General features: G+C 39.1%; 1 protein-coding gene across 1 annotated transcript in view; it reads right to left on the reverse strand.

Moving 5' to 3' along the window:
* PARD3B (par-3 family cell polarity regulator beta) overlaps positions 1–24,791 on the reverse strand; it is a 385,985-nt gene that overhangs the window by 58,501 nt on the left and 302,693 nt on the right. The window contains exon 20 of the mRNA XM_030454365.1: positions 20,030–20,323. Within this exon, the coding sequence (XP_030310225.1) occupies positions 20,030–20,323 (294 nt within the window). The remainder of the gene's footprint in view (positions 1–20,029; positions 20,324–24,791) is intronic.

Genomic DNA, 24,791 nt, shown 5'->3' on the forward strand with positions numbered 1-24,791 from the left:
TACTGCAGCTCTCTGGATAACACAAAATTAAAAACAAGAGCTCCACATACAGAGTAAGATGAACCACTTTACATTTAAAGAGGCAATAAATATTTTGTTTCCAGTAGTTTTCCTAAACACATTAATATTGCACAGAGCTTTTTTGCCAGCAATTTCTTGCAAATGCTGATTTCACCCAGCAGACTCTCAACCACTGAAGAAAAAATCAGTGGTTCCAAGTTAAAAAAAAATTAATTAACAAATGTGTCCAAGGCAAAATGTGACCCACACACTCAAAAAAAAAAAAAAAAAGGACAATCTTCTGCTCACAGTTTGCAATAAAATAAATCTGATTTCATATATGAAAGGAACACTGTGGTCTGAAAAAATGCACAGTATAAGGGAATCTAACTGAGCATGTAAGAGTATCTTCCAATTAGGATAAAACTTTCATTTTAAAGTTATAACAAATAAACATTTGAGTACATTTCTCTTTTGGTTCCCCTCGTTCTTCCAGTCTGACGCATTACATTGGTTATGAAGATTTTCCTGCAACCTCAAGAGTAAGGAATAATGAAAAGAATGGTGGGAAGAGATAAAATCAATTTAAACCCATAATTCTACAAGATTTTTGTTTTTACGCTTGCCAACCACCAAGAGAAAGAGAGTTTAGGATGAAATGAACATTTGTTATTTTCATATAAGTGACATATGCATAAACAAATGACATTGCAATGAGAGACTGGACAGAACCATTGTGTTGGCACCACTGACACTGCCTTGCAGCTCAGGGAGCACTTTTGATGTCCATCCAGAGACAGGCTGAGCTTTGGCTATCCACACTCTGTGCTAAGGACCCAACTTCAGAACGATGCCTTTCTCACTACTGGATCCATGTAAGTGGTTTTAAAGGTCTCCACAGCACTTGCTTTCTTGCTCTGGGCAGGAATATATGCTATGTATACATAGTCTTTATCAATGGAGAAGGGCCCCATGTCATTGTTTGAAAAGGAAGAACATCGTGTGAAAAGAACGAGGGCTTTGGGACTCTGAGAGGGGCAGAATTCCAAGGGAGGGATCTATTCCCTCCCATTTCTTACTGTACTGTATAGGCTGGGAAGGTCAGCAGCTCTTCCCTCTTTTCTTCCCACTCCCTGCTGGCTGGGCTGCTCTCCTCCACAACCAGTTTGCCCTGTGCTTGTCAGAGCCCTTATCTATCAGGCTGCTCAGTCTCTGACTGAAAATCTCCAGTCTTTAGCCCCCTTTTATCTTCTCTTCGTGGAGGGGGAGTATAGAGGAAGTCTGTCCTTAGGTCTGTGGTCTGCCCAAACTGCTCAGCCATGACACCCCAGTAGGACCCACTTGTTTTGAAAACTTGCACAAAGTGATTAGGAGGAAGAATTTGAGCCCAGTTCCATTTACACAGGACTATCCTGAGAGGATCTGTACAGGAGGCTGACGGGAGAAGCATTAGATGGATGTTTCTCACTAATGTACACAAACACATTTCAACTCAAGATTCATAAATAAACTTCAGAAAACCAAACTATACTGAACCAAACTATTCTCACTTACTTGAGTTTATTTGGACTTGCATACTCAAGTCCTTGAGTCCTATTTTGCTTTACAACATTTTACAACTTAGTAACTGTGCTTCAGTAGAACACAGGCTGTCACCTTTTAATTCCCCAGACTCCTGTAAGAGCAGTACAACCACTTCTGTCCAAAAGGTCAAAGAGTCCTAGGGCAGCACATGACTACCATTTGTCTGGATGTAAATTGAATCCTACTGATCCTGTAACATCACTACTGACCTCTTGACATTAAGAGCTTCGTGGAAAGAAAGAAGATGGTATTCTTTGGTTCCTACAGACTCATTAGGAATAAATAAAGCAAACCTTGCATGATATGAATTAACAGTGTAATTAACTTTTTCTTTCTCAAAATAGCTCCTAATATGTTTACAGAAGCTTGAAAAGGATGATTTGAAGACTGAGACCAACAGATTTTTAACACTTTCAGTTTTTCCAAACTGTTTTCAAAATACCTCTCGGTAGCTTAACACAAAAAATCCTTTTATGTTTCACTCTTTTCACATGACACAAAACACCTTTTCCAGGTTTTTATAGCAGATGGCCTAGACATTCAGATGTGCATCAATCCAGGCCACTTCTCATCTCTATTACTCTCCTTTATACCTTCTAGTTGACTGCAGCTGCCCAGAAATAATAGAAGGTATAGCCTGATTTGTTGCTTTACAGGAATAAAATTGGCACACTGAACTTGAACTTCCCTGTAGCAGCAGATACTATATGTGCTTGTCTAGCAGAAACAGGTTATTTGCAATCAAATAGGAAGGAAACAAAAAAAGGGGACATTTTATTGTTTGTAGCCAGCTTGTCATCTTCACTTCAAACAAAAGACATTTTTCCCATTTTTTTTTTCTGCTCGATGTATTGTGCCTCATCAAGAAAGGCAATCACCAGATTTGAGTAATAATAAAAAAATAACCAGTGTTACAGCTCAGGCTGGTTAATGGCAATGTCTTTTCCTGGCCTGTGACCAATTTACTGCTGTCTTGTTGATGAGAGATGTGCACGTGTCGCTGAAGGACTAGGAAAGAAGGGAGATTAGGGACTGGGCTGCTGACAACAACCAAACTCTCTATAAACAATACACAATGAAAATAATGACAAACAGATTTTCCTGGTATTTTCAGTAGCCTCTAGACAATGCAACAGTTTCTGGTTTCCTCACTAAAGATTATATCAGTTATGCCTTTTATCCATCATGCACTAGTCACATGTGAGGCACAACTGAGTGCCTTCTCTCCAAGGTAATTTTTTCTTGATTTACATGGCAAAAGTACTTAAACTGCCTTTTTTGGCACTTTGTATTACAACATGGCTTGGGAGGGGATATGTTACTCCACTGATGTAAAGCAGCTAGTACATTTACAACAGATAAGTCACATCAATACAAAGCAGATTTCCAGCCCTACCAACTCCATTTATAGCAGCTTTAACAATTCAACAAAGCAAATCCTGAATGCTAAACTATTGTGTGGAAATGTAGCTCTGGTTCTTAATGGCTACCATACCTGCCTGTAACTGGCAGCTGGGTTTTTTTCACTTGCTGACTATTTTTGCACTACAGTTTATTAAACTTCTTGCTAAAGCTGAGATAATAAGTACTTTACAGACTCCCAATGAATTCACCATTCAAGAGTCCCTCAGGAATTCCCTTTAGCACACACAAAGCAAAGGCAGGAGGGAGAGAGATGGTTTAGTACAGACTTAATTTCTGCACTCCCTTGTTAAGGGAATAGTCAAGAATCCTGAATTTGCTCACAGTTGAAGCTGCTGCCCACGTTCTAAAACATATTTTGTTGAAAACTACAAAGCCTGGAGTAACTATCTGTTTTCTCTCAGAAATTACCTCTCCAGGTTTCACACTAGACTAGATTCTGCTCTTCCTATCACACATTCAAACCTTTGCCACTGGTAAAGTGACAGCAACTGATGTTCTATGTAGTTTGCTTTTATAATAAATGCCCTAGGTAGAAATGAGGTAGAAATAGCAACTTCAACTGGAAAAAAGAAAAAACAATAATAATTTAAAAAATAAAAATAATAATAAAAAATCTGTGTCTGTTAATGCTGTAACAGATACAGTTTATATTAAAAAAAAAGGAATTAATTTATACCATGCACAAAACACCAGGAAAAGCATAGATCTCCTAACCAATATGCATCTTTACTATAATGTTGGCTTATTTGGCTGTTTTTAATGAATGGTCACCACAAGGATAACATTAATCCAGCCTTAGGACCTTTACAGGGAAAGAAAATACAAATGTAATTTATCTTTTTAAGCTGCCAGCTGTATTTCTAAAGCTTTAAAGTTTGCAGCTTCCAGCAGCCTTTCATCTTTCTGCCATGGCAGGAATAGGTTGGACATCTGTAAGAGCTTTGTAAGTTATCTTTCTCAAAATCCATTAGCTAATTCAAGGAACCTAATTAGGGCTGCCATTTTGATGGACCATATTGAATGCTCTCTATAAACTAGTAACACCATCAATGTTTATTAAAAATTGCAAGAACCAAAGCTCTCAGTTATATATAAATATTAATGGCCAGATACACAATACTTACTGGAACACAGGCGTAGTTATGTCCACAGAAATACACAGAGTTGTACTGACAACCCAGTGTGATGCATTTATTCACAAAGACTGAAGTCCAGAAGAAAAACTTACGGACAATTTTACATAAACTGTTGAAAATTGACCAGCTCCCATTTACATTGATCTTACGTGAAGAAAAGCCCACTAAAAATCACGTTTCTCATGTTTTTCCTGAGTAGTGTGCTGACAATTTGGAGAGCATTTTGAGCTTACCTCAAGAATGCACTCCAGCTGGAACTGGTTTATATTTCTTCTTAAACCGGTCACTGATCACTGTACTTTATAGATATTTACACATATTCCAGAACTGCACTCTTTAGGGCATCCAAAGAGTCAAAGGGAATTTGCACTGAAGACCTAAAACTAAGATTTTGCTGTAGACAGCTACAAATTTGGTGAAAGGAGCCAGCCATCTGGAGTGATGCTGTCCTACATTCTGCTATGTAGAAGCCCAACCACAATGAAAAAGCAACTTGCAATGATACAACACATGAAATACCAACCATTCTAAGAATGTACCAGAGATCTAATTAAGTTAGGCTGTACAAGCATATGCCTTTTGTTCAGAAATAAAAAGTTTTCTGGCTACTTCATAGCTCCAATTTCAATTTGATATTTCATAAAGGGAACTGCAGAAAACCTCCTCTGTTACTATTTCAGTCTGATTTGTGCTTTCATAGGCACATCTAACAGTGCCTGGATTCTATTTGTATGTACAACTAAAGATATGCTCATAGAAAAATCATCAGATTTGCTACAGAAAGACAGCAGATGTTCATATTAAGCCACTGGCACATGCAAGGTGAAGCATGGAAAAACCTTATAAGGATAGCACTGAACATTGAACTACAAGCTGATTAAAAGCAAAGACAACAAATGAATTTATATGTAACCTATTTTATTAGTTGTGAGTGCAATACACAGCAAAATGAAAGCACTGCTAAGCCTGCCCAAATGACTTAAAATACGAGGCTTCTCACAGAGGGCAGTATAAACTATACACTCTTTAGAACACCCTAACTCTATATTCTTTGGAATGTCTACGGAAATGTCACATGAAGCATTTACCAGATGTGCAAGAGCAACAGGCTTAACTATATTTTCTACACTTTAGTAGTGGAAGGGGCTAAAAATTTTATTACAGTCTGACCATGTGGACAACCCTGAAGGTAAATTCATTCTAGCTCTCTGCCAGGGCTGTACTTCTAGACTACAACTGAGATCTGAGCAGTTTCACAGGAACATGTTCAAAAGCCAAAACATCAGTTATCACTAGCTTCTCTTAGGGATTATAAATGGCAAATTTAACTTGTGGTTATTGCTCAACAGAACCCCTGCCAGATGCTGAAGTGGCTGATGGAACTGGCAAAGTTCTGCCATCTCCAAGGCCACCCTGCCTGCCCTCCCAGCAGCCTCCCTCCTCGGGCACATCTCCCCTGTGCAGCTGGGCTCCCCAGGGAAAAGAGTTCTCTTTTTTTTGGCAAATGTTCTCATTTGCAAAGACTGCTCAGTCCTTCAACTAGCTTTCATCACAAGCCCTAGATCAACAGAATTAAACATTTTATAAGCTGAACTGCATTTTGAAGAAGTATTTCTCTACTCAGTGCCCTTCAGTTAGCGGTGTAACTTTTCCTGGCAATGGCAGCTCCTGGACTCCCAGACATGTCCATGTTTTCCAGCTCTTTCTTAAGGCTGAAGCTCCATTGCTCCTCTGGAATTATTTTCAGTTTTCCACTTGCAGAAGGCAGGGCTGAATTTCAGCTGTTTATGTTTGAAAGTAAGCACTAGTCCTTTTCAGTAATTGTTTTGAGAAACATTAAATTAAACTGGAAAAATGAACTAATGGAATCTCCAAACTACAAACAATCACTTCCTGGTGTATCTAACCTGGAAGGGAAAGAGGAAGCCTCTCTCTCTGCATTTGGGTGGGAAATCCCAGAAATTCTAAAGAAAACATTTTGGTTCAGGCCCATCCCTGTCTCTGCATAATGACCCTCATATGGTTTCAGCTGCTGTATTTAGAGACATACCTTACAAATCCACATCCTTCCACATCTGTTTTTGTCTTTCTCCCTTCATTCCATGTTCTCATCCTGATGTTCAGAAGTCTTTCCTTTTACACTTTTTAGCCAAGGATGTCCCCCCATTTCTTGGCTTGCCATACAAGCACATCCCTTTCCCACAGGCTGCTCTAGAAAAGCAACACCTTCTCTGATGTGCCCAGGTCAGCATCCCTCTGTCCAGCACTCCAGGAAAACCATTGCCCTGAAGCCTTTCACAAAACAGCCTACAATGAGGAGGCCACACATGACCTGGGACACCCAACAGCACTTCTTCCTCTCTGCACTGGTTCAAATTAGTGCGTGCATCTCTAAGACACTATAAAAACAGTAGAAATTCAGCATACTCTGAAGCACCCACTAACTGCTCCCAACTCTGACCTGACCTAGAACAATTTATTCTCCCCATTCTCTTGCTCCTCCAGCACTCCTGCCTCATCCCCATTCCTTTCTTGTCCTGACTTTTCATGGCATTTCTTAGGCTTTTACATTCAAATCAACTTTACCCATTCCCTTGTTGGCAGATGAGGAACAGGGCACTGATCATATGCTGTTAACCTCATCATTCAGTCCTGTACCAGGAACCTCTCTGGTCCCTGCATCCAGGAGGACCTACTACTGGAAAAGCATGTCTAGGCTCTGGCAGCTCAGTAGGAGCACTTTTGTTGAAGACAGCAGCCAAGTTTCTATCATGTGTGTGGGAAGTACTCTGAATCTCATACCTCAGCCAAATTGTCAATGTTCAAGGGCTGGCAAAAAGGCACAGTCTGGTGTAAGACTAGGCTGTGCTCCTTTCCTAAACATAAAGCCTCCATTCCAGCATATAGAAAGACTGCAGCTTCTTATTGAAAAATCATATGCTACTTATTTTGAATTTTTACAGACAAAAGAACTCCTTGTCTTCTCCCTCCAGGTCTCCCAAATCAGCTGTCATCATATTCCATATAAATTCAGCACACCTCCTACATAGGCATTTTCAACCCAGTTAGCTGAAGTCTCTTATTAAGAGGTGGAAATCCAGTTTTCCCAAGGAAGCCAGGCTGGCAGCTCCTCTCACACAGCTGGTGAATTCATGGTCTGTGTGGCTGTCCTCCTCCCTGCCCCCCAGGACTGACTGCACACTCCTTGCTCCAGAGGCTGGCTGTGTGTTCCTAAAGCAACACAAAGCTGGAATCTGCAGGAAAAGCACTCCTTAACAACAGCCACACCACCTCTGAGGTACAGTGGGGTGAGAACATGGTACTCCTGCATGTGTTTCACATTAAACTGTAATCAGCTTAATTGATGAGTGCTACTTCCTTCACTTGTCCATTAAGATTAGGAAGTACAACACATGGACATTTCAACCCATCAAAGTTGAGAAAATACATTAATTCTGGTTTTCTTATAGCTGTTAATAAATCTGACACTGTCTGGCAGTTTTCTTCATTTCCTACTGTTTGACAGAGACTGTGATCACAAGTTACAGAAGATGTTTTTCCTCCGAAATTATCACTCTGGTAATACAAGCCAGAAGGAAACTTTATCAAGATACTGAGAATCTGGGTATCATTTTTATTTTTAACTTTACGTGGCTGGTTTGTGACTATTTCAATGTCATAAAAAAAAAAAAAAATTCCATCTGGTGCTATTAAAAATGCATGCATATACACAAACATTTCAAATTACTGTATTACAGCAAATTATCATACTGTGTATTTATTAATAGAAGTCAATATTATGCTCATATAGCCAGCCTGGTTCTACTTAGACCCCTTTACTCTAAGAAAACCTACAGTTCTTTTCTTCCTCTTTTTCTGTCTCAAATTGGCATTTGTATGGAATCAAGAAAAATCTTTCTTAATAATTTTTCATTACTAATGGCTTTCTTTGGTATGTGTCTTTGGGAGGAGGGAAGGCAAAGGGCATGAAAAAGCAGCTTTAAGTGCTCTGCAAATGATCCTCCTGAATCTGGGCCTCATAAATCCTATCAAATATTATATTTCATCAATAGCCTAGGAAAGCTTTTTTCTGTGCAATGATGAAGCCTAGTTTTAAAATTTATGGTTTCATTTTAGAAATGGACTATAAAGAGTCTGACTTAGCTGCCTATCAACTGCAGCTGACATGAGCGAGTTCACTGTGGACTTTCAAGTGCTGTACGGATTTTTTTATTTATTATACGTACACATGCATACATATAGAGATATATGAGGACATGCATATCACTGTGGGTTTTTGCATGCATGAGTACACAGCTGACTTTTTCTGTTTTACCTAAAAACCCCACATTTTCTTCCAAGGCAAGAGGATCTGAGATATTCAGCAGATTAGATTGCAAAGTGATAAGTGTCCAGACAAGAGTTGGCTCAAAGATCTTCATCAACACAAGAAAATTGCATTTTGTTGCCTAAATGATTGAGATAAAGTAGTTCATTTTGTTTTCAGTTGTGGAGTGGCAAAGTGCAACTCAGCATTAGCAGAGCAAGTCATAGTTTGTGTTTTATGAGTAAGGCAAATGATGCTCATACAGGCTGCAAAGACAGTCTCAGAGTTTCTGAGCCTCACAGCTCTTTAAAGTCACTACAGACAAGATAGCATTCAATTTTATTTTTTTTTTAAGTTTCAAAGAACTAACAATTTAATAGATTTGTTGGACAAACAGAACCAAATTGCTTTGGTGCCAACTGTAGAAAGTGTGTACACAATACCTGTGAGAATACAGCCTCCAGATTGATAATTTCCATTGTAGAACAAACGTCCATCTATTTCTATAGCCCTGAATGCTATAAACTTGCCAAGTGAGCACAAAAGTTGATCCCAGCCTCCATTCTTGGAGCTGGAGAGAGATGGATATGCTGTATCCAGTCCAGTTCTGTATACCAGTCCTACCTGGAGAGAGGAGAGAAAGCTTGTCCTACCAAGATCTGGAAGAAAGAGGAAAGATCACTTCCATCTGCTGTATTTTTTATGTAATGGCCAGGGTTTAAAACTCATGCAATTGCATTATCACTGACTTAAGCGTAGTGACCCTAAGATTTTTCTTTTTCTCATTTTTTCCTATTCAATTATATTCTCTACTAATGCAGAAAATTACCCTTTTTCCCCCACCTAATTCACTGCTCCCAATGGGATAGCCATTAAAATTGTTTCATGAATACACTGCATTTACAGACAAAAGTGGGAAAAGAGAAACCCCCACTCCAGGATGCTCCTCTCAAGAAAGGAGTCTGAAACACATTGAACAAAGAACCCTCAGATATTCTGGCATACAGCTTAGAAATCAGAATGTGATTTCCAGTCTGTATGTCATTTCATTACAAAAGTTATGGCCCTTAAAACAGGCAGTTGGCTTTGACCAGAAGTACTTAAGGCTCTAGCTTTTAGCTTTTTTTCCTTGTGCTGCAACTGGCAGTTTCTCTCCTAGTCCTGTCCTGCAACCCCAGCTGCAGCAGTGAAGACACCTAAGGGATTCTGGCAGCTGGAGAAAATGCAAGACCCTGCTTCTCAGAACTCATCTGTGTTTCACTCCTTTCATTCCTAAACATACATCTGGATGTGACAAAGTCATGCTTCTCAGACAGACCAGCAGGTAGCTTGGTATCTGTGTTGTGTTGCAGAATTAGGTTGGAAGAGCTCTCTGCCATCTTGGGTTTTGCTATTTAATCCTGCACAGTGTAGTTGTGGAGGCAGCAATAATGGACAACTCATTACACTAACCAAATTCTTCACCCCCTCATCCCAGGCAATTTTTCAACCTCAAGAGGAAAATGAAATGAAAATCATACACTATTAGTATTTAATTGCATATTCCAATAGCATAAACTTACAAGGATGGAAATGAGGCCAGTGAGCAGATTTGTTTTGTGAAAATATCATGTTCAAGGGCAAACTGAATGTTATAAAAATAAATTCTGAAAATGGTAGTGCTCATCTTTTCATCTATCTTCTTCTGCAGTTCCATAGCTAGGACTTCCACGCAGCCTTACGAGGCTTCTAAGATGGCCATACTGGCCACCATCAGAATAGCAGTCTGCAAACAAGTGCCCTGCAGCCCTGCCTCAGCATCATAGCTGAAATATTCTCAGAGGCAGTGGTTCTGTACTCACAGTTCAGAGATATTCCCAGTGCACTTGCTTAAGAATTCCTGAAATTTATGAAGATCTTAAAGCCAAACTTCTGGTCCCATAGAGGTCAGGGAGAGTAACAGAATGTTAGTTAGTAGCTTTTAAATGGTAATCATCACTATTCATACTAGACCCTGGTTACATTGAAAACCAGCCCCTCCCTACACAAATACACAGTATGAAAATATGCTTTAAAATACTACTAAAGACCTCAAATTTTTCCCCTAAGCAGCAGGAAAGTTCAGTTGCAGAGAATTCCAGCACTGAAATATGGTGGTTTTTTTTTTCAGGGAGGCTGTGCATCCATTCTTCTTCTTACATACAGCTGTGCAAATCAATGTACTAGTGGTGCTTTTGCAAAGAGGGTTTGACAACAAGAGAGTCCCCAGCCTGCTAAATAAGAAGTGACAAGTCCATTTGAAAGCTGTCTCCGGGTGTGTTTTATGTGCAGAAATTATCTGTGACAGTTTAGATCAAAATAGAGTTTTCATTTCATGTGGGAGGTAAATGGACAATAGAATAGTCTGTATTCTGTAGTCTACTCCAATTAATGTTTCAGGCTTTTCTTTTTTTTTTGGTATGGATTTCTTCCATATTCTATGCTGTAAACTTTGGGGTAAAAAAAATTGAAAAACTCATTTTGTCAATAGCATGATGGGAAGAATAGCCAAAATGTAATGAAAGTGGTTAACAAAAACAGCCATGCAAAAAAGCATCGCAAAAAAGCTGAAGTTACAGTGATCTGGCTGTGAAACTACTAAGTACAAACCAGAAAAGAAAACATCATTCTATCATTCTTTCAGGGAGAACAGGCAAAGCAATCAGTTCTGATTTCCCACCTCAATCAAGAGAAATTTTGCTGCTTAGTTTGATGAAAACAGGACATGCACATCAGCCTTCTTTCTGAGCACCACACAAATCCTCTCACTATTATTTGCTGCAACATAAATTTACAATTTCTAGATTATGTAGCTGCACCAATGGCATAATTTGTACTTAAAAAAAAAAAAGTCAGATCCAAGATACAGCCTTGGCCACTGATGCAAAGCTGCAGATTTTCATGTCTTCCAGAACATTGTATCTGCTGATTCTTTCAAAGATATGCCCCATTAAGTAGTAGGCATACTACTTAGGTTACTGGAAATAAGACAGGATATAACATTAAAGCATTAATAATAGAATCATGGAATGGTTAGGGTTGGAAGGGACCTTAAAGATCATCTAGATCTAAAATCCAAACCTCCTGCCATGGGCAAGGACACCTCCCACCAGATCAGGTTGCTCAGAGGGGCATTCCATCCCCAGCTTCCCTGGGCAACCATCCTCATAGTAAAGAATTTCCTCTTAATATCTAATCTAAATCTCCTCTCTTCACTTTTTAAACTATTTCCCCTTGTCCTCTCACTACACACCCATGCAAAAAGCCCTATCCCAGCTTTCTTGTAGGCCCCCTCATGTATTGGAAAGTTGCTATAGAGTCACCTCGGAGCAGCCTCTTCTCCAGGCTGAATGATTAATGATTTCATTTGTTCTTGTATCCTTTTATATAATATGGCAACTGCTGCAATCTTACCATATACAGTGACCACCACATGACTACTTACATCTACAGAAACTTAGCACCCACTGCCAAATTTATGTTTATCTAAATTCAGATGTGAACTCTCAGTTTGCTTTCCATTAAAATCACATTCACAGTTACCTGCAAATCAGTCAGTTGGTTCCTGACCTGTTTTAAAGAAGGTGTTTTCTTAAAGGTCTGGAGCCACTCCTGTTTTACTTAAGCAAAACAGCTGCTCTACTGAAGAACTGAAGGGAGCTGTGCTAATTTGGGGCCCATAGTTCCCTGTCTTTTTCCAAATTGATGGGGGAGCAGTTCATACATTGCTATTTAGATGTAAACACTATGTGTTGTTAGCAGAGAAGCTACAAACATCCAAGTGAGTAATCTTGTCCCAAACAAGGGCCTGCAAAACTTATGCAATCTATTTATTTAAGCATATTTTGAATTTTTTCTGAGAAACAGCATTTTTCTTGGCAGGATTTTCTATTTCCACCCACTTGGAAGAGCAGGTGTCTTTGTATATTTCTCAACCTTGGGAATAAAGAAAACATGTTAATTACATGTTTTCATTTACATGTTAAAAATAAAGAAAACATTTAGAAAACATGTTAAAATACTCTTCCTAATGTTAGGGGACAGTAAGGTTCCTTGACTATTACAGAGGAACAGACCTCCACTAGGAATGCACTGAGCTTGTAGAAACACTGAGACAAAGCATTCAGAAGATATGAGACATCAGCATCTCTACATGCCAAAGGCTGAACATGGGTAATCTTATTCCTCAGAAACAGGTTTTAACAAAATTAAATTTAAGGGTGGTGAGACACTGGAACAGGTTGCCCAAGAAAGTTGAGGCTGCCTGTTCCCTGGAGGTGTTCAAGGTTGGATGGGACCTTGGGCAACCTGGCCTGGTGGGAAGTGGCCCTGTCCATGCAGGGGGCTTGGAACTGGATGATCTCTGAGGTCCCTTCCAATTCAGATCAGTCTATGATTCTATGATTTTGAAAACCCTAAAGTTTAAGAACAGACTAGTGAGGAGCTGTGACAAGAGACCTGAATCAGATTTCACCAGGTCCCTTACACTTTAATTAGAATAAGATTTAGGGATTTTATGAAATGTCACCAAATTCTCAGAGGAAATGCATTTCTCTGTCTGTCTAGCTATGAGTCAACTGTTAAGTAGGAAGAAGAAAATACACTATGCTACATCCATCCATCTTGTGTATCCAGTAAAGCAGATTTACTTGTTCACAGAAAGTATCCTCCTTACATTGCTTGGCTGCTAAATGTAAACACCACATTCTGTTAGGGTTTGCACTTTAAGTATGGAAGTGACTGCCCTACAAACAAGATTTTAACAGCTCCTCTCTTGAACAATGCTGGCTGTTTTATTAATCTTCAGCCACTAAGTGTTCATTTAAAATGCCACTCATGAAATCTTAGTTTTGGATATTATCAGCTGGTTCACAAATAGCAGAAGTGTAATGATCTTCCTCTCTCTTTCTTGGAGCTTACCAGCCTTATGAGCAATTCTGGTTTCTTAATTCACTGCACATACATATTAGCATTTAATTTTTAAATAGTGATTTGTTAAAAAAATATTGTGTGTAGAAGAGTTAATATATACACACATTCTGCTGCTGATTAAAGGAGCAAGTATGAGCTTTTGTTCAAACAGTAGTCTGCCTAGCATACTGAAATAGAATTCAGCATCTCTTGCTCACAGTAGGAAATACACTACTGCAGAAACACATGCAAGGCCATATGATTTCATTCCAGCTGCACAGACAATTTCGTTTTGTCTGTGTTTGTACATTTAAGGGGCTGAGAATGCCATCTGCATTTCACTCCCTAGCCTCTGGTATGGTCTCATCTTCCAGTAACAAACCTGCTGTTTCCTCAGGGACCCGTTTTTTGCACTTGCATCCAAATGACTGAAAGAATGGAACATTACTAATAAACAGGCAGAGTTAATATAAATCAATTCCATACAGTAATAGATCACATAAGAAAAGACTGGAAGGAAAAAAACAACAAAAAACCACAACAACAACCTGAATGTATATCAATGTTTCACATAGATGCCAAAACTCAGGCTCACGAGCATCTGCAGCAGGACAGCCACAAGGGAGTTGTGGGAGTGCAGTATATAAAACTTTACACCTTTGTCAGTAAGTGAGGTGATCCAAATGCAAACCCATGCAGGCAGGATGCACTTAGGCAGATCAGTGACTGCTGCTGACAGAATTTATTTCTGCTGTGGAATGCACAGCCTTGAACATGCACACAAGCATGCACACATTACATGGAACTGGCAGCTTAGCTCTGGTTGGAAGTCTGACAACTTCCTTCTGTTTAGACATGCTCTAAAATATTCAGGGTCACCTGACTCCCATAAAATTTGGGGTCACAAGTGAACAACAGGGCTAGAGACCCCAAGTTGGAAGGATCTGGATGAGGGGTTCCTGGGAAATGGCACATTTAACTCCATTTCTAAAGTAGTTTTTCTCGAATGCTACCAGATTTCTTCTTTCCATATAAGTGGGAAATAAAACAAAAGCTCATTTAAATGAGTCCCAGGATGTCCAGGTATTCAAAATTTTCCCCAATTAGCATAGTGAATATGCAGTACCCATTTGTAGTTTCTGAGGAACAAAACTGCAAATAGTACCAGAAGCAAAACACACAGGTCAAGTGTAACTCCAGTGGCACAACCTACATTCTTTTCAAACTGATGGCCAAGGGGGTTTCTGGACTGCCATGTGCAGGACATGCAGGAGGTCACAGGAACAACTGAACCCTCTCCTGTACTTGCCAATAACAATATTTGGCTTTTTTTTAGAAATCTGTCATCCAGGAAGGATAGTAAGCTGCCAAACCTTAAGCTTCAGTTTTAACATTATGGGGAACAGCGACCAGATTGCAGCCAAGGGTTCAGAAGACCTCATGTTATGTTTCAGAAAAAAAACAATTTTCAGAGGTTAAAGAGTCAGAGGACATTCTCAGGAAATACAAGGTTGTAAAGGTCAGGTAAACAGTGTAGGACACCAAGGAGAAGAGACCATGAGGTAACAGTGCATGGCTTGCTCACACTGGCCATACATTATAAATCAAAATATTTCAGAGCATGACCATAATTCTCTTTCCAGTTTAAGGCAAGGTATATGACAAAGGGTATGTAGGTATTAAACAGTCATTCAATTTCTACCTTGTCTCCACACTATCCATCTTAAAGAACTAACCACTCCTAGAGCAACAGGTTTCTTTTTTGCTGTTCAGTGATAGAAGGGATTGTAGATGGATGCAGAGCAACAGATGCCAACTGTACTTTGTACTGAGAACAAGAAAATTTCTGTTTCTTGCTGACTAGAAGCACAAGGCTAAATAATATACATGGGCAACCCTAACTTGTCCTGTTTGAATAAAGCATTTTCTGTGCAGCTCTAGATTCACGTGGCCTTGGATTAAACAGGATGACAGAGATCTACACCTGCCCCAAAGATAGGCATTTAGCCTGCTTTTCAGTAAAAAAGGTTCCTCTTGCAAATATCCTAACACGAGGCACTTTTTACTCTCTCAGTTTTACACATAGCTTACATTTTCCATCTGGTTTCTCAGGACACACACAGCAATTTTTTTTCCTTTGATCCTTTCCAGTGAAAGCCAGAGAACTCAGTGTCTTGCCTCTCTCCCTCATGACTCTGGCCAGCTCTGAGGGCAGGATGCAAGGGGCAGAGATGGGGTTTGAACAGGTATGGGTTTAATTTCACCATTGAACATTCTGGAAGAGCGCCAGTTTCCACAAGGAAACTTTCACCCTGAAATCAGGAAAATCTATTTTTTATTAAATTAATTAACCTTGTAGAGTGTAAGATCTTGCACATAACATCTCCAAAAATGGGAAGCTTGATCAGACTAGGGCTGTGGACTCCACTCCTATCTAATAAAACAGCACTAATGTTATTTTTAAACCTGCAGCAAGATACAGCTCCTAATCTATTCTCACTAAAAAAAGGAAAATCAAATTCAGTTTTGTCAGACCAGCACTGTGGAATTCCCTAAGATAAGACACATAAATAAATGAAAAATTACACTTGGCAATGAATTTGGCATCAGACTTTAAATGTTTCATAATTCTGGGCTGAGGAAATAAGTTGAGCAAAGTCTCTAGAACCTTTCTGGAGATGTACTCAAGGTTTTTGACAGTACAATCTTTAAGGGAGAAAAAAAGAGGAAATTGCTTGTTCCAAATGTGAAAAAGGGTTGCATCATGTGACATGCCTGACATTTAAGTGATAATAGGATTGTGCATATGCTCTTTTGGCTTTGGTCTGACATCTAGGCTCTGCCTTCATGCAACTTAGCACTGTCATGGTAGAGCCCTGATGACTAAACTCAGAGATGTGACTTACCACTTGTTTCAGGAACATATGGGCTACAGATCACCCAGCTTCTGCTGCAGGCTGGAAAAACATAGAATGTCTCAGGCAAAGACCCTGCAAGTTCCCCAGCTGCACACAGTGGCTGTGCAGGCCTCACCATCCTTTGAGATGCCATTTGCATTACAGAAAAATGTGGCTAATTAGAAATAAACAGAAAAAATGCTTGCTTTACAAAGAAGTGTGTGATTCTGCCAGCTAATTTTTTTCACTCTCTTTGACTTAACACGCACAGAATACACATCATGCTAATGCTTTCACTATATTCATTAATAAGGAGAAAAATTTCCATTTATATAGTACCTCTCAGTTAAGAATTCCAAAGCTTTCAGCAAAATATACACAAAAAATTACATCTATTTCCCTGAATATAGTTATTGTTGGTATGAAAATTAACAACTGTGAAGCAGTGCAGAAGAATGTTACACAACAGTTGCAAATAAGAAAGGAAGCAAACCCCCCAAAAAACAAAGCAAAAACCCTCTGAATTGTCAGATGCAAGTGTAGGTTAAGGGGACATTAGTATGCAAACAGCAATGTGAAAAGGGGCTGTGTATGCCCTGAGGAGCAGTGCTTGGAGGCAGCAAACATGCTTCCTAATGATTAAAGCAACATTCTTCCTACATTTACAGCCTATTGTTTTTCCACATATGGATGGAGAACCTTGGATTAAATTGGGAATCTACTGAGAGGAATGAACTGGGAGCACTCAGTGGAGTCTTGTGATGAGAAAAGGGATGGTAAGTAAATACTCAAGAGCTGTAAACAGCACTTACCAGCCCACTAAGATTCCTTCTTTACAAATGGCTATCAAGTTTTAAAAGGGATTATGTTAATACATTTTTTACAAAAATATAATAAAGTAAAAATTAGCTTCTTGCTTCAAATCATGAGTTTTAATTCTCTATCATAACGACACATAACTGGAATTCCCAGACCAAAATGAAATAATTTGTTCTGTGCTCAAACCCCCCTTCTACCTCAAAACCCATTTAATTCACTCACTGATCAAGTCTCTACTCTGTATCAAGTTGAGAGCCAGAGGGGGGAATCAAAGTAATCCATCTAAAATAAAACTGAGAGCAGAACTTGGAGCATGCATGTGCTAGCAACACCAAAGCATGAGCTATTCCATCACAAATGTGTTGATAAATGTTCAGCCCTGCAAACACAAAATAACACTGGTTTGGCTAATAAGCATCCATTATAGCCATTTCCTATAATTTTGAGGCAGACAAGGTAGTTTTCATACTTGATCCTTGAAAGCAGATCTGTTTCTGTTACCCAGGGGTTTTTCTTTCCACATCTTTTTCTCCTTTCAGTACTCTCTCTCTAGCAAAGACAGATTTCCTTGCTTGAAGTTGCCACAATATTCAGCAACTGCTGGCTGAGACCTCATGACCCACAGCATAAATTCACATAGAAGTATTCACATTTGGCACATTTCTGCTGGCGAATAACCACCTTTTTATCTCTGAGACAAAGGTGAGAAAGATTTTGAGAAAAAACAGAGGCATCTTAATAAGAATCCCACATTTCCTATTTTGCTCCTAACCTGGTTAAACAGCCTCTACAAGCCTGAGAAATTCAAGAAAGCAAAGTTGTTGAGGACTGTTTGTCATTTAGTACAGAATCAACATACACAGAACAGCCTCTCATCCTCGCTTCTGAGCACAGGCTCAGATCTGAGGTAACTTTACTTGCTTGTTAGATGTTTTGGTTTTAGTTTTTACTGAGTTTTCATGCAATTACATGCAGTAAAATCCAGGACCCAACACTGAATCCAAACCTGGTTAGGACTTCAGTCTTGCCCACAGAACAAGTCAAGAGTTCATTCAGTGTAGTTACAACCACAATAAAAGCAATCAAATAATAGAGGTCAGGGGGAAAGGTTTGAGTTTGTTGGGTTTTTTTCTGCATGGAAAAAAAAAAAGTATAAATCACTTCAAAACTGATGACATTTTAAAATGTAAAGCTATGAAATCCTGTTAAAACTGAAATTATGAAGCAACATTTATGACCCTGTTTTACTCCAATTTTATCTGAAAACCACATGAACTTGAATTTAGACTCCTCTCCCTGGTGTAAATTCCTAGATACTGGTTTATGGAGTTAACTCAGTTTCTGATCCCTTCACTATATAGAAACATGAGTGTGGTTTCAGTGACAATCACCTCAAGACTTTTCTGGGAAAGCAAAACCTCCTAGATGGAAAACAGTTGAAATCACTACTTTTTATCTCACCCTCTTCACTTTTGCAGTAGCAAAAGAGTTAATAATATGGAAGAAAAAAGTTAGCAATGTTCCTGTGTTTGGAAAGATCTCTAACATACTCTGCTTAGGTGAAAAAGAGAGATAGTTGTCCCCTTCTCTGCTACAAACTTATATTTATGTCATAAGTGGTTTATTACAATTTTTGACAATGAATCAGTAATGTGTTTAAAGCACAAACCAAAATCACTCCTATACCTGTGCTCACGTATTTCTTCAAAATTAACAAGTGTGGTATCACACAGCACAGACTTAAGTTGTGCCAGGGGAGGTTTAGGTTAGATATTAGAAAGAATTTCTTCACGGAGAGGGTGATCAGACATTGGAATGGACTGCCCGGTGAGGTGGTAGATTCTCCGTCCCTGGAGATATTTAAAAAAAGACTGGATGTGGCACTCAGCGCCATGGTCTAGCAACTGCTCCGGTGGGTCAAGGGTTGGACTCGATGATCTCTGAGGTCCCTTCCAACCCGGCTAATTCTATGATTCTATGATTCTATGATTCTATGACTGAGGGGATGGGGAGACACTACTGATTGTAAAATGAACTCAGAGTGTGAACAATTCACCAGGTCCCCTACATCTTACTCTATCAACACTTCTTTTTGCATGGACTTGTGTATGTTGCCTACACAATCATATACTGCTTTGAAAATCCCAATATCAGTATATTAACACCATGAGAGTAAAGAAGTCTTGCATTCTTTTAGCCCCCAAATCCAGAAGCAATAACTTTTAAATCATCGTAATGGTGGGTACATCACCAACTCAAAATAATTTCTGTTTTCTCTTTAACCCAGGGGAAAACTTGGCCATCTTTCTTTAATGCTATCAGCCTGGAAGCTTGACAGTAAGGATTAGAAATTGCTCTTTCCTCCCCTCTTGGTTATTGGAAAGACTGTGAAAGGCAATCAGTCTTGTGAAACCACACTTCACAGTCTGCATAAAAATGCCACGATTGCCAGTTCTCCCCCTGACCTAATTGAAAGTGTGTAGTATCACACAGCTAGGGAAAACTAAAACATAACCATATGCAATATATCATGCTATCATACCAAACCTGTTAATAATAGGGACTTAATGATCATCAGGATCGAAAGGGATCTGAAAAGAGGGATTATTTTTTCTGCAGGGTAAAAACTTTTCCCAGTTGAAAGAGAGAAAAACACTCTCTCAGCAGTGCAGGAATTGGACTGGAGTCAGTTCATTCAATATGTTTGTGAAATATGGCCTTTTCTGTAATTATTTCTGTTTGCTGCCTTGCTCAGATCTTTGGATGTACTGCTGCAGCAAATCATGGTTGTGGTTAAGAGGAAATCCATGGCCTTCTAGTCAGTAAATACAGCCCCACACCCCCTTCCCACCTAGCTCCAGGGTCTGTCCCACCAAGCTATCACTGTCTGTAATTCCAGGTGCCAGTATTACCTGTCAGCAGGAGACTGCTGGTGTTGCTGCTTGTTTATTTTTGCATACAGTCCTTCCAAGTGCTCCCTCTCCATTAGTCCTGAAGGAGAATCACGTGGATACACAAAGGTTTCTGCTGGCAATGATGGGGTGTAGAGGTTTGCTGCTGGATAAGCCTCTCGGAAATGGTTGACTCTGGCATAATTTGGGTCCACCTCATCATCATCATCAATATCAGGTCCTCCAGGAACAATAGAACAATCATTCAGGGCTCTCAGTTGCTTTTGCCTTAGCTCCTGATGCTTTACATCAATCCTAACAGTGAAAAGAAAGACAAAAATACAATTTGATCTGCTTCAACAGCAACCACAGACACAAATCACCCAACCCAAATTGGGTTGGAGCACCAACCCTGAACCCAACTTGTTTAGATCTTCCAGAACACTACAAAACTAATGCCAGATTGAAAAAAAAAATAAAAAATGCATGCAGCCATTTTATTCTTTATCTTTGGCAAGCACCTTTGTGACCAAGGCTGGTCACCATTCCCACAAAAAACCAAAACAAACAAAAAAAAAGTTGACTTGAGTGTGGCTGTTCACAAGTGTGTATGTGTATGCATGAACACAAAGTTTTGATCAGACACCTACCCTCCACTTTACAGTTAATATACCAAACCCAATCATCAAACTTTTAATCTAAATTAGCCGGTTAAATTGTTAATGCACCTTGGTCATTTGACCCACCTAGATTCTCCCAAATACATTAATTTGTGAAAAGCAGATTAAATGGGAACATAAATGGAGAGATGGCACAGCTGTCTCAAATGGAAGTACCACAGTTAATTTGCTGAAGATTTAAAATTTTTTAATTTTATTTTGGCTACATAAATGTGGAAATCATGCCTTATTATATACAGGATGGGGACAAAGTAAAACAATAAAGAAATTAAAAGAAACCTGACAGAGATTAATTGGTACATATAAGTGAATTAAAGACTATTACTGGCAGTACTCCACTATGATAAAGCCTTAAGTGGTATTACAAAATTCTGCTGCTAATCAGGGCCATTGTGTAATCTCTTTAGTATAGTAAAATATACTCAGGTAAATTTCAAACTCAGCTGGTACTCAGTTATTCAACGTTCATGCTGGAGAAATAAAAACCTACAGCAAGCTCTGTGAGCGTGCAACTTCTTTTAACTGCTCAGCTACTCTTCAACAAAGCATAATTAAATGCAGTGAGATGGATCTGGCAGAATGCTGACCACAGCATGTAATAAATAGCATTTACAGAAAATGATGGAGCACAGAGAAAAAAACAAGGAAGGGAAGACAGATAAGAGATGCAGTGCCAGAGAAGAAGCCAATGTTTGCTGTTGACTGTATATGAAGGAAAGCACTAGTGCAGAAAGAACAGTATAACGTGTACCATGGAAGAATAAGTTAAAAAAGGTTTAGCAGACTTGATTAATAAAGGGTAATGGCCCCAGGACTCTGCATAGTGAAAAATGAAGACTTTCTGGAGAAAGTCTTTAAGCACTGAGAAAATGGTTCCCTAGAGAAACACATGAGCACATTCAGATCTTCCAGTCTGACAGACAGGAACTATTAAATGCAAAATGGGATTCTCATCTTCTAGTTTTTTTCATTGTATCATCAAAATAAATGCTAATACTTTTCAAATAATATTTAGCTTAAAAACTTCACAAATAATTCTAATAAGAACAGCATGTCTTTGTACATATATACTTGAGTACATTAATGTGCATCATATATGCTTTCCAGTTAAAACTCCATTAACTGTGCTAATACATATGGAGAGGTGAAGCTGGTTTTATCCCTTAAGATGCAGTCATACTTTAAAACAAGATGAGTCCGCTTATGATACAGTTCTTGACAGCCAGGAGGGGTGCCCACTATCCACTCTGCCTTCCCTCAGTGAAGCAGAGGGAACCTTTCTCCTTTCTCCTCTTGAGTATTCAAGTACTCTGGGTACAGTTTTGGGTGCCTCAATATAAGAACGACATCAAACTATTCGAGTGTGTCCAGAGGAAAGCAACCAAGATGGTGAAAGGCCTTGAGGGAAAGACTTGCCAGGAGCAACTGAGGTCACTTGGTTTGTTCAACTTGGAGAAGCATAAGTGGTGACCTCAATGGAGTCTACAATTTCCTTGCAGAGGGCAGTGGAGGGGGAGGTGACCAGTGACAGGATACAAGGAAATATCATGAAGCTCTACCAGGGAACATTCAGATAGAACATTAGGAAAAAGTTCTTTGCTGAGACTGTAGTCAGTCATTGGAAAAGGCACCCCAGGGAAGTGGTCATGGCATTAAGCCTGTAAGAGTTCAAGGAGCATCTGGAGAATGCTCTTAGTCTTATGACTTAGTTTTACATAGTCCTGCAAGGAGCAGGAAGTTAAACTTGATGATCCTGATGTGTCCCTTCCAAATCGAGGTATTATAGGATTCTGTGAAATATTTTAATAGAAACAGAGAGAATATCTTCCCAATGCAGCATTTCTGCTTTTCCTCAGCTTCACGATACCAGTCCAGTTAGGTAATTTTCTTTATTTTTTTTCTTCAGACATCATCAAAACTATTTACAAAGCCTTAATGTAATCTACTACAGTAGTTCTTAGAGATGAAAGGATGATAAGAAGAAATTAGCTACAATCTGTTTAAATCCTTAGTGCATCTCAGGCTTGTGCACTGAGGTTTCCTATGAATTTCTGCTTTTTTTTCTTCCTGGAGCTTATTTCCCTTGAACAATCACTTCCTCCTCCCATAACCTTCGCTCCACTTCTCTTTTGTTTCAGGCTTTCATGCCACACACATTCCCTATTTTGAATTCAAAGGGTGACCCACATCAGGATAGGTGCTGTGCCCAAGTGCAACCTCATCCAGAGTAAGGCAGTGTCTTGAATGAGTCACAGATTGCAAAATGAGCCTTTGATTCCACACAATTCTCACTCTATCCACAAGGGAGATTTTAGTGGAAAATCTTATGGAGGGCATGGCAATATCTGATCAATTCAGCTGGTAAGGCACATATCTCATTTTACTGATAAATGCTCTGGTTTAGCTGGCTAATGGTTTCTTGCGACAGCAAGAGTTTAATGGCATTTGCAGACTAATAGGACATACCACTTTATATTTCTTTGTAAAACTAATGGTGACACTTGTATAGACATTGGTAAAAGTCACACTTTTATTTATAAAGCAATGGGCAATTAGCATGATGAGAAAGTCAAGACTGAGAAGCTGTATATGAAAAAAAGAAATTAAAAAGGTGTGGTCAGCTTGCATTTCTATCTAAACCACAAACCATTGCTAGCAAATGAGTAATAATTAGAGAGTAGCTGAAAGTGTACAAAGCCTTTATCCTCCAAGGGCTTGTAAATTCAGATAAAAGAGAGATTATGCAGCAGGGATTAGTGGAATGAGTCAGTCTGCTTTTGTCTGTAAGTGAAACACTGCATTCATCATTCACATAAAAGGAATTTGGGGCAACGTTATCACTCAGGCCATTCAGGTAAAAATCCGTCTTGAGAGCTCATCACACTACAAGGATAGGGATGGATTTCCATTGCAAATAAGATCCCAGACATAAATGATGCAGGGAGGGATGCCTAAACTCCTGATTTCCATCTTCTATACAGGTAGGGACTTCAATATAAAACCTCTTGCTGAAGGGTTGTAATATTTTACATGGCCCACGTGAGATTATGTAAAAAATGTAAATACAAGGGCCCTATCTTTGTTTAAAAAAAGAAAATCACACAAATAACTGTTAGCTTCTACACCCAATAACTCTGCCAGTTTGGTAGTAGTCCTCACGTCTGATTATTCTGCTTTTCTTCTACTAAAATTCATAAAGAACTTTTAGACTGCTGCTGTCTTCCAGATTAACTCTGAAAAAGCACCACATGCTCTTAAAAACTGGTGAATCTGTGGAGAGCTTCACCCAAAAAAAGCATAAACAAAGACCTAAGTGAAGGAATATAACATAGCAGGTACAATTTTCACAGCACACACAGGTTCACGTGGGATGATACAGGCAGAAAAATGGGAGGACCCTGGATTTCAAGGAATGGTCTTATCACACTCCGGTGCAGAAGGCATGGCACACAGTCTCAAGAACAGCCACTGAAGTTTCTCAGAAAATGATAACCTATAATGTTCTTTGGACCAATACATCACCTAGATTTTTAAGAACTGTTTGAAAGCAAGAGTACTGCAGCACAGCAGTATCATGTGAATCTTGCTTTCATGTCTGGCAGTGAGAGTAATTTGTCCTGCTATCAATACCAGTATATTCTGCACAACAAAAGCTGAAATTAGGTCACCATAATTTTCTTTTGCTCCTGGAATAAGCCTAGCTTCTTCAGCTTCTCCTTCTGAATGCAGTCTTCAATCACTGCCACGACTGGAAGTTGAGCCTCCTCCAGAACAATGAATTTCATTCTATATTAGATGGACCAGTTAATACCAGGTTATGTGAAATTCTTTTAAATTCTTCATGATCAATGTTTCATCTTCTCAATAGGGCTTTTCTAATTGCATTACTATTTCTTGTTTCCTTCTAACTCTTCCAACATAAATGTATAAAATTTGCTGAGTGATCTCTTAATTTAAATCCAAAGTATCAGATGGATGTTTTTTTCTTTCCTTCTGTTTACCTGTGTATTCCATGCCTTCTCTTATAGTTTGCATCTTTGAAGTATCTTCAAATTTTGTGAAGTTTTAAATATCCTCAGCAGTATTTCAGTAGCATGTTTTCA

This window comes from Calypte anna, chromosome 7, assembly GCF_003957555.1.
Source record: "Calypte anna isolate BGI_N300 chromosome 7, bCalAnn1_v1.p, whole genome shotgun sequence".
NCBI classification, from domain to species: domain Eukaryota; kingdom Metazoa; phylum Chordata; class Aves; order Apodiformes; family Trochilidae; genus Calypte; species Calypte anna.